General features: G+C 43.7%; 1 protein-coding gene across 8 annotated transcripts in view; it reads right to left on the bottom strand.

Annotated features, from left to right (window-relative positions):
• The window catches only part of LOC137375437 (mediator of RNA polymerase II transcription subunit 12-like protein), a 604,549-nt gene that overhangs the window by 431,143 nt on the left and 156,144 nt on the right, over positions 1 to 17,262 (bottom strand). For 7 of the 8 annotated variants that reach the window (XM_068042658.1, XM_068042659.1, XM_068042662.1 and 4 more), the window contains 2 exons: positions 12,800 to 12,926; positions 9,646 to 9,878 (listed from right to left, as the gene is read on the bottom strand). In XM_068042658.1, the coding sequence (XP_067898759.1) occupies positions 9,646 to 9,878; positions 12,800 to 12,926 (360 nt within the window). The remainder of the gene's footprint in view (positions 1 to 9,645; positions 9,879 to 12,799; positions 12,927 to 17,262) is intronic. The other variant, XM_068042660.1, reaches the window with a different exon arrangement.

Here is a 17,262-nt window from a genome sequence, read left to right as displayed (position 1 = left end):
GGGGCAGTGGGCTGCAGATTATATTACACATTCTCTGCTTCATTTTCCTTTCACACACAGGATCTGAATTTATTCTCTGTGATGCAGATTTTCTTTTTTAAATAAGTTCACAAGAGCTCAACAGAATCCTGGAAAAAATGTGGTTTTACTGGCACTGCTGGCACAAAATGTTTTGAAGACATCTTAAAATTCTTGCAAGCTGTACAAGACAGATTTATATCAAATTTTCAACTAGCAGAGGAAAATATATTCTTTTTAAAAGAATGTCTAGATTTTTCTTTTAAGAACAGAACTGACAAAAATTGCCCTCCAAAACGGTGATAATTCTACCCAGATACTGGCGGCTACCAACAGCCATTATATTTGATTCTTCTGGTCAAAATTCCTGACGCATCAAGTTTAGAAATAGTGTTTTACAAATTACACAATAATTTTTTCCCGGAGAACATATATTATTTGACTGCTATTGTGGTAAATGATTCATGATAATATGAAAGGTGCCCAGCCAGAATTACACTGCTACAGAAAAACACCCACTAATTCTTTTAAAAGAAAGCAATTTTGAAATTACTGCAATGTATTCATATACTGCATGACCAACATATATAAAAAAAAATGTTAGCTTGTAAAAAAGAATAAGCCTACTGTGCTGGTAACATCAACTGAGCCGCGATATAATCGTCTTTAACTGTGCAACTGAACATTTGTTGTTTAGAATATTCCATAATGGAATGATTATCAAGACAGCATTCTAATCCTCCAGCAGAGATTCTGTTTTCAATTAAAGCCCTTATTGATCAAAAAGTTACCAGAGATCAGAGCCTGTGAGCAATGCCTTTGGCTCAGTTGAATTCAAATGGAGAACAACCACGCCTCCATTTGCAAGAAATTTGTTAATTCTGGTTTGTCAATTAGATTGAATTTAATATAGCGGACTTGTTACTGAAAGACCTTGCATTTATATAGTGGTTTCACACCCCAAGCACTTTCCAAAGTGCTTTACAGACAATGAATTACTTTTGAATTAGAGTCACATGTAGATATGATGGCAGCCGTAGCTCATTGCCAGCACTCTCGCCTCTGAGTCAGAAGATTCTGGGTTCAAGTCCCGCGCCAGAGACAGGAGCACATAAACTAAACTGACACTCCAGTGCACTACGGTAAGAAGTGCTGTATCTTGGATGTTAAACCAAGGACCTGTCTACCCTCTTAGGTGGATGTAAAACATCCCATGGCACTAATCAGAATAACAGCAGGGGAAATTTTTCTGATGTCTTGGTCAATATTTATCCCTCAACGAACATCACTAAAAAAAATCTGGTCATTATTGCAGTGTTTTGAAATTGCAATTGCATTATGCTTTCTGTACTCCAGAGGCTACTGTAGAACATGCTAGCAAAGAGAAAGTGGAAGTTAAACAGAATAAAACAGAAGCTTTTATGTTCAACAGCCTGCAGTCTGTCTCATATCTTATACCAAACTCAGCTAAATTTCACTCCAGTCCAGAGAGGCATCACAATGGCAAAAAATGCACCGACAACCTACTTCACGCCTAAGAAAAATACCATATACAAAACATGGTCTTTCGTTGCACCAAAGAAGCAACTGAGACAACTGACCAATATTACATGCAATTAAGGCAACTAACAATCAAATGTGACCTTGGTGACATATCAAACGGGAAATCAAAACACAAATAATCAAAGGCCGTCTCCCTAGTCAACTATGCCAAAAAACACTCGAGAAAGATAGAAAGCTGTCAGAGTTGTTGGAGTCAGCAAGATCACTATGACTCTCAGAGTCCAGAAATTGAGGCTACTAACACTAACTACCACACTCCAAGTTCAACTCTAGTGAACACTATTCATCGCTCAGGTGCCTGGAAACCACCTACAAAGCAACAGCCATCTCACAGAGTTGCATCTTATCCAAAGAATGTTTCCACTGTGGTGGTGCTCACCCACACTGGACAGAGTGTCCTGCTACTGGTAAACGACGTATAGCCCTGTGGAGAACCCAACCACTTTGCCCAGTTTGTCAGTCAGCAAAATCAACTACTAAGACCAATACCAACCGAAGGGTGCCACATACGCATACCACAGCAAAAAGGAGAATGTAGCCAACATAGAGGCAGAAGACCCTGAATATACTTTTGTCCTCTCTCAAACGCAGCAAACAGCCATTATAACAGTGACAAACTGCTGAAAATCTTCAGAACTTTTGAAACGCCAGTCTCTTTCAAAGACTCCAGAATGAAAACTCTATTCTAGATCATATCTGGAGAATGTGACACTTTTTTTTTTAAAACACAGCAACAGATCTTCACAACTGCGGTTGCATACGCAATTCCTTCGCATAACAAAAACATTTCAAATTGTATGCGGATCGCTTCACTGGTATTGGCAAGCTGAAAGGTGTTAAATGCAAACTGCATGTAGACCCTAATATGCCCCCAGCTGCGCAATGACGACGAATACCACTTCATGTCAGGAAACAGAAAGAACTTCAACGCCTACTTAAACTTGGCATTATTGAGAAAGTTGGGGGATGAGCCTACTCCTTGGGTCTCACCCATACACATCATCAAGAAACGCAAGAGTGAGAACCAGATTAGAATCAGCATTGATATGCGATCACCAAACCAAGCCATGCAACGAGAAAGACACTTGACACTGACAATCGATGATATCACAGAGAAAGTGAATGCTGCTAAACACTTTGCTAAAGTTGATCTCAATGCAGGCTGCCGTCAAATCGAGCTTGAAGAGCGGAGCTATCTTACTATTTTCTGTACTCACATCGGACGCTTCCAATACAAGAGGCTCAACTTTGAAGTCAGCTTGGCAGCTGAGGTATTTCAGCACATGTTTCAGTCTGCACTTCAAGGACTTGAACATCAGTGATGACATTCTCATCTATGACCGCACCGAAAGGGAACTCGAGACACGTCTACATACATGCCTACAAACATAACCTCACCTTGAACAAAGACAAGTGCTTGTTCAATGAAAATAAAATGGAATTGTTCGGTCATGTTTTCAGTGGTAAAGGAGCATCACCAGATCTACAGAAAGTTGAAACCATTGCAAATGCTGCAGATTCTACAAACGTGCAAGAAGTCTGGACTCTGCAAAGATTCTTCACATACTGTAGTCACTTCATTCCTGATCACACTTCACTATCTGCCCCCCACACGATCTGACAAAAGAAACCATCAAGTGGGAATGGACTAAATCACACGAACAGGCTGTACACCAGATCAACCATATAGGTCAGCAATTTGCACAAATGCCTATTTCGACCCTGAAAGACCACCCAGCATGTCATGGATGCAGGCCCGGTTGGATTAGGTACAGTTCTCATACAGAAAGACAAGACAGGTAACGATCAATCGTTGTGATGGCAAGCAGATCGTTAACACCTGTCGCCGTCTTCTTCCTTCTTTGGCCTCCTTGTCTCGAGAGATAATGGGTAAGCGCCTAGAGATGGTCAGTGATTTATGAAGCAGCACCTGGAGTGACTATAAAGGCCAATTCCAGAGTGACAGACTCTTTCACAGGCGCTGCAGATAAAATTGGTTGTCGGGGCTGTTACACAGTTGGCTCTCCCCTTGCGCTTCTGTCTTTGTTCCTGCCAACTGCTAAGTCTCTTCGACTCGCCACTCTTTAGCCCTGCCTTTATGGCTGTCCGCCAGCTCTGGCGATCACTGGCAACTGACTCCCACGACTTGTGATCAATGTCACAGGACTTCATGTCGTGTTTGCAGACGTCTTTAAAGTGGAGACATGGACGGCCGGTGGATCTGATACCAGTGACGAGCTCGCTGTACAATGCGTCCTTGGGGATCCTGCCATCTTCACATGGCCAAGCCATCTAAAGCGCCGCTGGCTCAGTAGAGTGTATATGCTGGCGGCCTCAAGGACTTCTGCGTGGAGATACGGTCCTGCCACCTGATGCCAAGGATTGTCCAGAGGCAGCGAAGATGGAATGAGTTGAGCCGTTGCTCTTGGCTGACATACGTTGTCCAGGCCTCGCTGCCATAGAGCAAGGTACTGAGGACACAGGCTTGATACACTTGGACTTTTGTGTTCCATGTCAGTGCGCCATTTTCCCACACCCTCTTGGCCAATCTGGACATAGCAGCGGACGCCTTTCCCATGCGCTTGTTGATTTCTGCATCGAGAGACAGGTTACTGGTGATAGTTGAGCCTAGGTAGGTGAACATTTGAACCACTTCCAGAGCGTGGTCGCCGATATCAATGGATGGAGCATTTCTGACGTCCTTTCCCATAATTTTCGTTTTCTTGAGGCTGATGGTTAGGCCAAATTCGTTGCAGGCAGCCGCAACGAATTTCGCAATGGTTAACACCCGTAGAGCAACATTATTAGGAAACAGAGAGAAGTGCTCTCAATCACATGGGAGTTCGTACACTTTCATCTCTACTTATATGGAAGCAAATTTAAAGTAATAACTGGCCACAAACCACTAGTGAGCTTTGTTCAACAATCCATATAGCAACCCACTCGAATAGAAAGTTGGATACTCAAACTACAAGAACACAAGTTCCATGTTGAGTATCAGCCAGGCAAACTCAACCCAGCGGACTATCTTTCACGACATCTGCTGCTGACAGTCCTACTAGTTGCGAGGAAAAGGTTGCTGAACATCATAACTACGTAAGCATAATTACGGTGCCAAAGTCACTAAAGCTAGCTGACATCAAAGAAGCAACAAAACAAATGATGCTTTGCAACTATTTAGGAAGGCTACAGAATCACGAAACTGGAAAGACGTGATTGAGAAAGCAAACGAAATCAGTCAAACGCTACAAGGTCTTCACAATGTTCAAAATGAGCTAACCGTTACAACCACATCTGATCTTATATTATGCAACAACTGTGTTGTCATTCCACACTCATTGAGGGGATGTGTTGTCAATATAACACATGAAGGACACCAAGGAATAGTCAAGACCAAATAACTCCTTGGGGGAAAAAGGTATGCTTCCCAGGAATTGACTATATGAAAGAGCACAAGATCAATCAGTGTTTGCCATGTTAACACCTGTTAACAACCACAACGTCAAATCTTTATGATCCTCTCAAGATGTCCGAACTACCTCCAGGACCATGGATTGAAGTTAGCATCGACTTCACAGATTTGTCCACAGCTGACCACCTGCTTCTTGTCACTGATGACTACAGCAGATTCCCAATCATGTAATTAGTTATGTCAACTTCAACAAAAGCAACCATCCCAAAGTTTGATCAGATCTTTGCTTGTTTGGAATCTCTCAAATGGTAAGTGACAATGGACCTCCATTCAATAACGATGAGTTCAGCAAATTCGCACACTATCTAGGCTTCACTCATAGGAAAATCACACCTGGTTGGCCAAGAGCTAATGGTGAAGTCGAGAGATTTATGTGAACCTTGAAAAATGTGTTACGTACAGCTAGAGCTGAGAACAAGTCATAGAAGCAAGAACTATATCACTTTCTTCGCAAATACAGAGCGACACCTCACTCGACGACTGGAAAACCTCGTGCTACACTCACCTTTGCACATCCGATGTGCACACGTCTTCCTGAGCTACCCTGCGAACTAATGATCAACATGTATGTGACCGCAATCCAGAACAGAAAGATCGAATGAAAGTAAATGCAGAGCAAAACATGAAACTCAGAGGTTCACCGCTAAAGCCAGGCGATAAAGTACATGTGAAACATGATGGTCATACTGGAAGACAACAACCCCTTATGACATCCAACCATTTGTTGTGACCAACACTTAAGAATCAATGATCACTGCTAAGCGCAGTTCACAAATCATCACAAAAAACACATCATTTTTCAAAGAACTGAAAACACCACTCGCAAGTATTGAATCTGATTCTGAAACAGACACCTCAGATAGATAACATGAGCCAAATGAGACTACAATCTGATGTCACACGATAGCCTACTCGTGAGAGAAAACTCCCGGCATATTTAAGTGACTATGTTACAAAGTGAACTATTTACATTTAAGTTATTGTTTACAGTTTTAGAAAGAAACCATTGAAAAATGTTAGGTCTCTCATTTACAAAGAAGAGGAGGGATGTAATGTTGAAGTGTTTTGATATTGCAATTGCATTGTACATTGTGTACTTTAGTGGCTGTTGTAGTACACACATGCTCGCAAAGGGAAAGTGAAAGTAAAACAAAATAAAGAAGCCTTTAAGTTCAGCAGCGTGCAGTCTCTGTCTCACATACCTCATTCCAAACTCGGCTAAACCTCACTCCAGTCCCGAGAGACATCACAATTATCATATTGTGTTTGTGGATCTTTGCTCTGTGCAAGTTGGCTGATGTGCTTCCCTACGTTACAACAGTGAGTACACTTCAAAAAGTACTTAATTATCTGTAAAATGGTTTAGGATGTCCCGAGATTCAAAAAGCTGCTAAATATATGTAAATCTATCTTTCCTTTCTATATAATGTAGGCAAATACAGCAGCAAATCTATGTACAAGATCCCACAAAGAGTTATGAGATAATTACACTGAGTCCGCAGCACATAAACAGGCCATTTGTGCTCCATACAAGTCTCCTCCCACCTCTCCTCATCTCATCCTATCAGCATATCCGATTTCTTTCTCCCTCATGCACTTATCTAACTTCCCCTTACATCTATGCAAGTCGTCTCAAATACTCCTGGTGGTAGCCATTCCACATTCTATCCACTCTCCAGATAAACAAAAAACGTTTTTTCCTGAATTCCCTATGGGGTTTATTAGTGACTATCTTATATTTCTGACCTCTGATTTTGGTCTCCCCCCACAAGTGAAAACATCTCTCCATGTCTACCCTACCAAACCCTTTCATAATCTTAAAAATCTCAATCAGGTCACCCCCGCCTCCCCCCCACCCCCACCCCTTCCAGAGAAATTAGCCCCAGTCTGTGCAATCTTTCCTGATAGCTATAACCTCTCAATTCTGGTATCTTCCTTGCCAGTGCCTCTATCTCCTTTTCATAATAGAGACCAGAACTGTGCACAATACTCCAACTCTTTTGTGTTGGTAGAAGGATAAATGTTGGCCAAGACACCAGAATAACTCCTCTGCTCTTTCTCAGATGAGTTAATTGTGCATATGTATCCAAAAGACAGTAGCCTGACAATTCAGCACTTTGTCACTGAATTATCTGTCGAAATCAAATACTACAGTCAACAAAAAATGTTAACCTTGCTAATTTGTACGTGGCATCAAAAGTTCTGGCAGCAAATATAGAAAGACGGACGAGTTCTGTAATACCTATTTATACATATAGCATAAAAACCTGGTAAATATCTAAGCCTAGCCAAAATCTAGCAGACTAACAGATTTTGTCATTTAGTTTAGCAACCAGTCTTCATAATTTGTTAATGTCATGAAAAATTAAGGAGCCAACACGAATAGGAAAGATGTTATGAAAACTAGTTGATAGATGTAAGCAACATTCCTGGTCCTGCTGTCTGATCAATGAACCAACCAACTTCTCCAACCGTGATCCAGTAAAATAAGAATCACATCATTCTGTACAAACAGGTTATTGTTTCTTTAAATATATTTATTTTCAGGATATGAGCAAAGGGAGCAAGGTTGATTTATTGTCCATCCTCTACATGTTGGTGGGCCTTCTTGTACCAATGTGGTCCCTGTAATGATGATGCTTCCACAACGATGTTAGGTAGGGAATTCTAGGACTTTAACCCAATACAATTAAGGATCAGCAATACTTGTTCAAGTCAAGATAGCAGGCAATTTGGAGGTTACGGTGTTCCAATGATATTGCTGCTCTCATCCATCTCACTGGTAAGAGTCACAGAGCTAGCATTCCAAGAAAAAAATCTTGCTGAGTTGCTTCAGTATACCCTGTAGATAGTACAGACTACAGCCACAGCAGAGGGGATGGATACCAAGTTCACTGGCAGGAGCACGACTCAAGAAAACTGCTTTGTCCTGGATGCTGTTGAACTTTGAGTGTTGATTCAGCTGTATCCATTCCATCATGCTGTGACTTGAATCTTGTAGGCAGTGGCAAGACACATTCTCCACACTGCTTCTGTAGCTATGGCTCTGGACCATGGATTCTGGTTATTCGTGAAAGCCCCCCGCCTGTTGATGCTGGGAGACTTGGCGATGGTGGCGTTGTGAATCTCAGTGGGAGCTAAAGCACTCTCTTTTGTTGGATGGTCATTATTTGGCACTTATGCAACATGAATATTTTCTGCAACTGATCAGCTCAAGTACAGAGGTTGTCCAGGTCCCACTGTAGGTCTGAATGGGCTGCATCCTTTGCAGAGGAACTGTGAATGAAGCTGAGCCCACACCTAGCCTCCGGCGACCCCTGTTCCTGGTCTTATGACTAAAGAGAAGGTGACTGATGAAGCGACCAAATATGGTTGGTTCAAGGATGCTGCCAGTAAACTTTGGCAGTAACATCCTGGGTCTGCGATGATTAGCTTCTAACAATCCGATCCATCTTCCCATGAATCAGATATGGCTCAAGTGAGGCCAATCTGGGCACAAACAAATAGGTTGCGGATGAGTAAAGGTGGCCTGATGGTGTTATTGATGACTTCTCTCACCAATTTGCTGATGATTTGGAGGTGGTGGTAATGGTCCAGGTTAGATTTGTCCTGCTTTTATGGGCACAAGACATCCCAGGGTAGCTATCCAACATGAATCTGAACCAAAAACAACTTGAAGGTACCACAGTCCTCCGCAGACCAGCGTGATTGCAAATCATCAGTATTTTCATAGGGGATTTTTTTTTTTTTTAAACCTACCTTCCTGAGCCAAGGAAGCATTGAAACAGCCCCAAATGTTAAATTAGGGAATCTGGCTCTGATGTCTGGTAACTTCCAATCAACAGCAGCTTTTTGAAAACAACATTCCTGGAGTAGAATCATCGCAACATTCTGATCTGCGAGCCCCTTAATTGAGGATGAAAGTGAGAGCAAGAGCTTGAGAGGGCAAGCAAACAAGAGAGCGCATGCAGGCCTGGCAGCGAGAGCTAGCAAGCGTGTGCGTGAGCGAGTGAGCAAGACAGTATACAGCTCCCATGAGCAGTGAATTATTCAGAAAAGGGACAGAGACTAATAAGTTACCCAAGACTAAGAAGCAAGTGCTCCTGCTGCTGCACATCAAAACCACCCAAATTAAACTCAAACTATTCGCAGCATTACCCACCAGAGAGTTTTGCAAATGCGTGCAAGCACCCAAATCTTATAGAGTTTGCCAGTTTATTTTCTGATAATCTGTTGCCAAAAAAAATATTCATAAGGCCTGAAGGTATACATCATCAGTGGGCTTGTACTACTCTCATTAAATGATCACTGATTGATAAATCACACCATTGTTAAATTCTACCACCTCAACTAAATTGCTGCCTCACCTCCAGCCGTTCGATAGGACCGAGCTGAACTACACAGACCTAATCAAACAAAGGGGATGGTAAACTGGAAATTGCTGGATAACAAGGTAGCAAATAGCAAATATAGGAAAAGGCATCAAGAGCACAAACATGTACAAACCAATTTTTTAAAATAAAAACCGGCACGTTAATGTCACTACAACCGTATCCACCCGCCCCCGACATCTACAATGAGTAATATTTTACCTCCAGCTTAACACCGTGATGGCCGTCATCATGCTCCTTTGAGTAGTGTTCCTCTGAATTCTCTGTAGTTGGTGATCGAGGTCTTACTGCAGCAGTGACTGAGGTGAGGTCTCCACGGGATATGAGTGTGCACATATACGCATCATGCGAGAAGACATCGTGGCGGATGAACTCACAAAACAGCAGCACTAGATTCACAAACTCGACTTTCTCATTTTCGTTATTAAGATCAGCTGGTACATATATACATATAAAAACAGTCAGTACCTGAACTTGCCATAGAATAGCAGATCTGTAAATCAACCTTCAATACAATTTTAGCCATGTAACCTGCATATAGCAAACCTGAACCGTTCAAACTGTTACAACTTTGTCCAATGTTTTTCAACTTTTTGTACTTTTGGAACTCCATTCATACCCAACCAGAACAGTTTAATAAAAGCAAAATACTATGGATGCTGGAAAAGTGCAATAAAAACAGAATATGCTGGAAATACTCAGCAGGTCAGGCAGCATCTGTGGGGAGAGCAACAGAGTGAATGGCCAGAATTTTACGGCCTCTCAATGAGCGGGCTGGTGGCGATGGGGGCGTAAAATTAAGTGGGAGGCGGGGGGGCCATTCCTGACGTCTTCCCACCTCCGCTGCAATTTTACGCGGGGTGGCAGCAGCGAGAAAAGGCCCGCCCCAAGCCAATCAAGGCCAAATAACTGCCACGTAAGGGCCTCCTCCCGCCACCAGCATTGTACCCGCAGCGGCCAGGTAGCAAAGCGGTAAAACCTGGTGGCCTTCTTGCGGGCTGGGTGGGTGGTGGTCTCATGATCAGGCACCCTGTGCCTCAAGGAGGACTCCCCCACGGCCCAACCGCCCCACTGGACAACACAACCCCGCCCCCGCCCCCCCGCCAAAACAAACCGATATTTTAGGGCCTCGCCAGGGACAATTACTTAGTTCCAGGGGCATCTTTCCTCTTGCCCCCGACGACTGGGTGCAGTCCCAGCAGTGGCCACAGTCCCAGCAGCACCACTGGGAGCGAAGAGCTGTCGGCCTGCTGATTGGCTGGCTGCTCCATTAGGCAGGACTTCCTGCCTCAAGGAGGTGGAAGTCCCGACCAATGCCAATTCAGAGCCTGGAGAGCGAAAAATCCCAATGTGGCTCCCCAGGCTTGGTGGAGGCGGGCTCGCCACCGACTTTTCGGTTGGTGGACGGGACCTTCCGCCCAACGTAAAATTCCAGCCCATGTTTCAGGCCAATGACTTTTCATCAGAACTGAAGGAAGTTTGAGAATTAACAGTTCTTTAAGCAGGGTACAGAGTCAGGGGGAAAAGTGGGGAGGAAGGAATGAATCAAAGGAAGGTCTGTGATAGAGGTGGAAGGCAGGAGTGATGAAATGATTTATTTTTTAATTCGTTCATGTGGGGGTCATTGGCAAGGCCAGCATTTATTGCCCATCCCTAATTGCCCTTGAACTGAGTGGCTTGCTAGGCCATTTCAGAGGGCATTTAAGAGTCCACCATATTGCTGTGGATCTGGCGTCACATGTAGGCCAGACCAGGTAAGAACAGCAGATTTCCTTCCCTAAAAGGACATTGGTGAACAATCGACATTAGACTCACCTTTTAATTAATTGAGTTCAAATTTCACCATCTGCCGTGGTGGGATTCGAAACCATATCCCCAGAGCACTAGCCTGGGCTTCTGGGCTGGGAGCCCAGTGACATTACCACTACGCCACAGCCTTCCCATGATGATGGTACAAAGCACAAAGGGGTGGTAATGGATGAAGTCAAGAAACAAAAGATGGTTCTAGAGGAGGTGTCAATGGTAACAGTAGAACCGTAATCAGTCATCTGCTGTTTGAAAAAATGGGACTGATGATTATGATCTAAAGTTGAACATAATGTTGAGGCTAGAGGGCTGTAAAGTGCCTGATCCAAAGAAAAAGGTGCTGTTCCTTAAGCTTCCAATGAGTTTCAATGGAATGGTGTGGGAGGCTGAGGACAGAGAGATCAGAGTAGGAGTGGAAAGGTGAACCAAAGGTTCATGTTGCCCAAGCAGGGAAGAGCAGAAGCAGAAGCATGTACACTTAAAAAATAATCAAAACATATAAAAACTAAACTTCAGTTGGAGTCCAATTCATGCAACTAGAGTCCTCAGTTCAGCAAAGGTTATAACAGATCAAGGCACAATAACTGGAACAAATTTTACCCAAATAAAAACTAAAACGAACTCAGGAAAGTCACAACAGGATTTAATTGGGAAGATTTAGAAACTGGTGTAGCTTTCTGCCTCCCCTGTGCCTTTCCTATCATAAAAGCAGCAATTAACGCTGGGCTGCAGTTCCACCTGTGGCAACCCTCGCCCAACATGAAACACCATTAGTGTTTACAAAACTCAGCAAGTCAGCTAGCAGCTGTGGAGAGAAACAAAGTGTTGGGTCGAAAAGCTTTCACATTGGAAAATATGTTTCCAGCATTTTCAGACGCATGGCATTTTGCTTTCATTATGAGTGAAGCTGACTTCCTAAAGGAAATGTGTATTTTCCTCCTCTTTCCAAAATGTTCAAACTAAACACACAACACTGTTTAAATAAGTTATGTCTACAATACCTATTGAACAAGGAAATGAAAGAACAAACAGCATTTGAATGAGGAGAAACTGGGAGCACTCTTCTGAGAGTTGAAGTTGCAGATGCTCTGGAAACTAATTCTCAAGAAACATCTATTTTAGGTGATATTTATCCAGTACGATTACATTGAGCATTGAAGCATTAACACAATGTGCTACAGAAAGGTTGGATACAAAGATTACAGTCACAATTCTTCTCCATGTTAAATTCCTGATCCCTGTCTCGAATTTCCTTAGGGCATTCTCAATCTCGCGCCATAACTTTGGCAGAAACAATGGAGGAATGGGGTAAACGGCTGGGTTTCTTATTATTCCATTTCTCCTGGGCTTCTGTCAATCCCCTACCAGAGAAATTCCAGGTGTTTGCCTGCAGGGAGGAAGAATCAACCCAGGATATTCCATCGCTCCCAGTGCGCTGTTTCAGGACAACATTGTGTGCAAGGTGGGTGAAAATTGCCCCCTTCTCTAAGCTGCAGATAGCATGTGACAGAGACAAACAGGAACCAGAGAGAAAATAACTAATACATACTTAATACAGGAGCTTGAGTGTCCAGAAACCTAAGGAGGATGTTCTGAAAAACAGGAAGGCTTGAGCCGCTAAGTGACACAGAGGAAATTGACTCCTTTTCATCCAAGACTTCCGACTCTCCACATCGCTACAAAGAAAAGACATTAGCAACTGAGTAGATAGTATTTGCATAACTTTTTAATGAAACCAACTTACATTCAAGTAGTAGCAACTTTGCTTCACTTAGCAACTAGCCAAGTTCATATGAAATGTGCAGTCTGGTACCCAATACCGTACTGCTTCCTGCACTTTCAATGAACATTCTTCAGTGGGGCATGGAAGGTGCTGAAAATCCATACAGATAGCTGGTGTGGAAAGCAAAAGAGATTTATGCTGCTGCAGTACTCTGAGGTCAGAGCCAAAGACAAAGAACAAAGAAAATTACAGCACAGGAACAGGCCCTTCGGCCCTCCAAGCCTACGCCGATCCAAATCCTCTATTTAAACCTGTCACCTATTATCTAAGGGTCTGTATCTCTTTACTTCCTGCCCATTCATGTATCTGTCTAGATACATCTTAAAAGACGCTATCGTGCCCGCGTCTACCACCACCGCTGGCAATGCGTTCCATGCACCCACCACCCTCTGCGTAAAGAACTTTCCACGCATATCCCCCCTAAACATTTCCCCTTTCACTTTGAACTCATGTCCCCTTGTAATTGAAACCCCCACTCTGGGAAAAAGCTTCTTGCTATCCACCCTATCTATACCTCTCATGATTTTGTACACCTCAATCAGGTCCCCCCTCAACCTCCGTCTTTCTAATGAAAATAATCCTAATCTACTCAACCTCTCTTCATAGCTAGCGCCCTCCATACCAGGCAACATCCTGGTGAACCTCCTCTGCACCCTCTCCAAAGCATCCACATCCTTTTGGTAATGTGGCAACCAGAACTGCACGCAGTATTCCAAATGTGGCCGAACCAAAGTCCTATACAACTGTAACAGGACCTGCCAACTTTTGTACTCAATACCCCGTCCGATGAAGTAAAGCATGCCGTATGCCTTCTTGACCACTCTATTGACCTGCGTTGCCACCTTCAGGGAACAATGGACCTGAACACCCAAATCTCTCTGCACATCAATTTTCCCCAGGACTTTTCCATTTACTGTATAGTTCACTCTTGAATTGGATCTTCCAAAATGCATTACCTCGCATTTGCCCTGATTGAACTCCATCTGCCATTTCTCTGCCCAACTCTCCAATCTATCTATATTCTGCTGTATTCTCTGACAGTCCCCTTCACTATCTGCTACTCCACCAATCTTAGTGTCGTCTGCAAACTTGCTAATCAGACCTCCTATACTTTCCTCCAAATCATTTATGTATATCACAAACAACAGTGGTCCCAGCACGGATCCCTGTGGAACACCACTGGTCATACGTCTCCATTTTGAGAAACTCCCTTCCACTACTACTCTCTGTCTCCTGTTGCCCAGCCAGTTCTTTATCCATCTAGCTAGTACACCTTGGACCCCATGCGCCTTCACTTTCTCCATCAGCCTACCATGGGGAACCTTATCAAACGCCTTACTGAAGTCCATGTATACGACATCTACAGCCCTTCCCTCATCAATCAACTTTGTCACTTCCTCAAAGAATTCTATTAAGTTGGTAAGACATGACCTTCCCTGCACAAAACCATGTTGCCTATCACTGATAAGCTCATTTTCTTCCAGATGGGAATAGATCCTATCCCTCAGTATCTTCTCCAGCAGCTTCCCTACCACTGACGTCAGGCTCACCGGTCTATAATTACCTGGATTATCCCTGCTACCCTTCTTAAACAAGGGGACAACATTAGCAATTCTCCAGTCCTCTGGGACCTCACCCGTGTTTAAGGATGTTGCAAAGATATCTGTTAAGGCCCCAACTATTTCCTCTCTCGCTTCCCACAGTAACCTGGGATAGATCCCATCCGGACCTGGGGACTTGTCCACCTTAATGCCTTTTAGAATACCCAACACTTCCTCCCTCCTTATGCCGACTTGACCTAGAGTAATCAAACATCTGTCCCTAACCTCAACATCCATCATGTCCCTCTCCTCGGTGAATACCGATGCAAAGTACTCGTTTAGAATCTCACCCATTTTCTCTGACTCCACGCATAACTTTCCTCCTTTGTCCTCGAGTGGGCCAATCCTTTCTCTAGTTACCCTCTTGCTCCTTATATATGAATAAAAGGCTTTGGGATTTTCCTTAACCCTGTTTGCTAAAGATATTTCATGACCCCTTTTAGCCCTCTTAATTCCTCGTTTCAGATTGCGCCTACAATCCCTATATTCTTTCAAAGCTTCGTCATTCTTCAGCCGCCTAGACCTTATGTATGCTTCCTTTTTCCTCTTAGCTAGTCTCACAATTTCACCTGTCATCCATGGTTCCCTAATCTTGCCATTTCTACCCCTCATTTTCACAGGAACATGTCTCTCCTGCACGCTAATCAACCTCTCTTTAAAAGCCTCCCACATATCAAATGTGGATTTACCTTCAAACAGCTGCTCCCAATCTACATTCCCCAGCTCCTGCCGAATTTTGGTATAGCTGGCCTTCCCCCAATTTAGCACTCTTCCTTTAGGACCACTCTCGTCTTTGTCCATGAGTATTCTAAAACTTACGGAATTGTGATCACTATTCCCAAAGTAGTCCCCTACTGAAACGTCAACCACCTGGCCCGGCTCATTCCCCAACACCAGGTCCAGTATGGCCCCTTCCCGAGTTGGACTATTTACATACTGCTCTAGAAAACCCTCCTAGATGCTCCTTACAAATTCTGCTCCATCTAGACCTCTAACACTAAGTGAATCCCAGTCAATGTTGGGAAAATTAAAATCTCCTATCACCACCACCCTGTTGCTCCTACAGCTTTCCATAATCTGTTTACATATTTGTACCTCTATCTCACGCTCGCTGTTGGGAGGCCTGTAGTACAGCCCCAACATTGTTACCGCACCCTTCCTATTTCTGAGTTCTGCCCATATTGCCTCACAGCTCAAGTCCTCCATAGTGCCTTCCTTCAGCACAGCTGTGATATCCTCTTTGACCAGTAATGCAACTCCTCCACCCTTTTTACCTCCCTCTCTATCCCGCCTGAAGCATTGGTATCCTGGGATATTTAGTTGCCAATCATGCCCTTCCCTTAACCAAGTCTCAGTAATAGCAATAACATCATACTCCCAGGTACTAATCCAAGCCTTAAGTTCATCTGCCTTACCTACTACACTTCTTGCATTAAAACAAACACACCTCAGACCACCAGTCCCTTTGCTTTCATCATCTGCTCCCTGCCTACTCTTTCCCTTAGTCACGCTGACTTCATTATCTAGTTCCTTACAGGCTTTTGTTACTGCCTCCTTACTCTCCACTGACCTCATTTGGTTCCCATCCCCCTGCCACATTAGTTTAAACCCTCCCCAACAGCGTTAGCAAAAGCACGCCCAAGGACATTGGTTCCAGTCCGGCCCAGGTGTAGACCGTCCAATTTGTAATAGTCCCACCTCCCCCAGAACCGGTCCCAATGTCCCAAAAATTTGAACCCCTCCCTCCTGCACCATCTCTCAAGCCACGCATTCATCCTGAATATTCTTTCATTTCTACTCTGACTATCACGTGGCACTGGTAGCAATCCTGAGATTACTACCTCTGAGGTCCTACTTTTTAAACTTGGCTCCTAACTCCCTAAATTCTGCTTGTAGGACCTCATCCCGTTTTTTACCTATATCATTGGTGCCTATGTGCACAACGACAACTGGCTGATCACCCTCCCCCTTCAGAATGTTCTGCAGCCGATCTGAGACATCCCTGACCCGTGCACCTGGGAGGCAACATACCATTCGGGAGTCTCGTTTTCGACCACAGAACCGCCTATCTACTCCCCTTACAATCGAATCCCCTATGACTATAGCCCTTCCACTCTTTTTCCCGCCCTTCTGAACAGCAGAGCCAGCCACGGTGCCATGAACCTGGCTACTGCTGCCTTCCCCTGGTGAGCCATCTCCCTCAACAGTATCCAAAACGGTATACCTGTTGTGGAGGGGGGGGTGGGGGGGAACAGTGCTAGAGGGCCGGTTTATACTAATTTGGGAGTATTTGATGCTAACACAGTGTTTGAAATGAGGAATTATTCAATTGTCCAATATTACATATCTAGTGTTGGATAAAAAACACTGATATCCCTCACATTTAAAGAGGCCAAAGAGAAGACCAGTTCTGAACAAACATACCATTCCCTTGAGGTATAAAAACCCCACACGAAAAGCTATTGACCATAGCTTACAAGAGAAGTTAGGATTGTATTAAGTTAAAGGAGACTTGCAATGTCGCCAAAAAAAAGTAGCAACAGTCATGTAGAGAGGATTGACTATATTCAACTTTACTAACACTTCATGCTTGTCTCCAGATTTGAAACTTAATACTCAAAAATGTCA

This window comes from Heterodontus francisci, chromosome 11 (assembly GCF_036365525.1).
Source record: "Heterodontus francisci isolate sHetFra1 chromosome 11, sHetFra1.hap1, whole genome shotgun sequence".
Taxonomy (NCBI): Eukaryota; Metazoa; Chordata; class Chondrichthyes; order Heterodontiformes; family Heterodontidae; genus Heterodontus; species Heterodontus francisci.
Note: the sequence above shows the minus strand (reverse complement) of the source record. Positions and strands in the feature narration are given on the sequence as shown.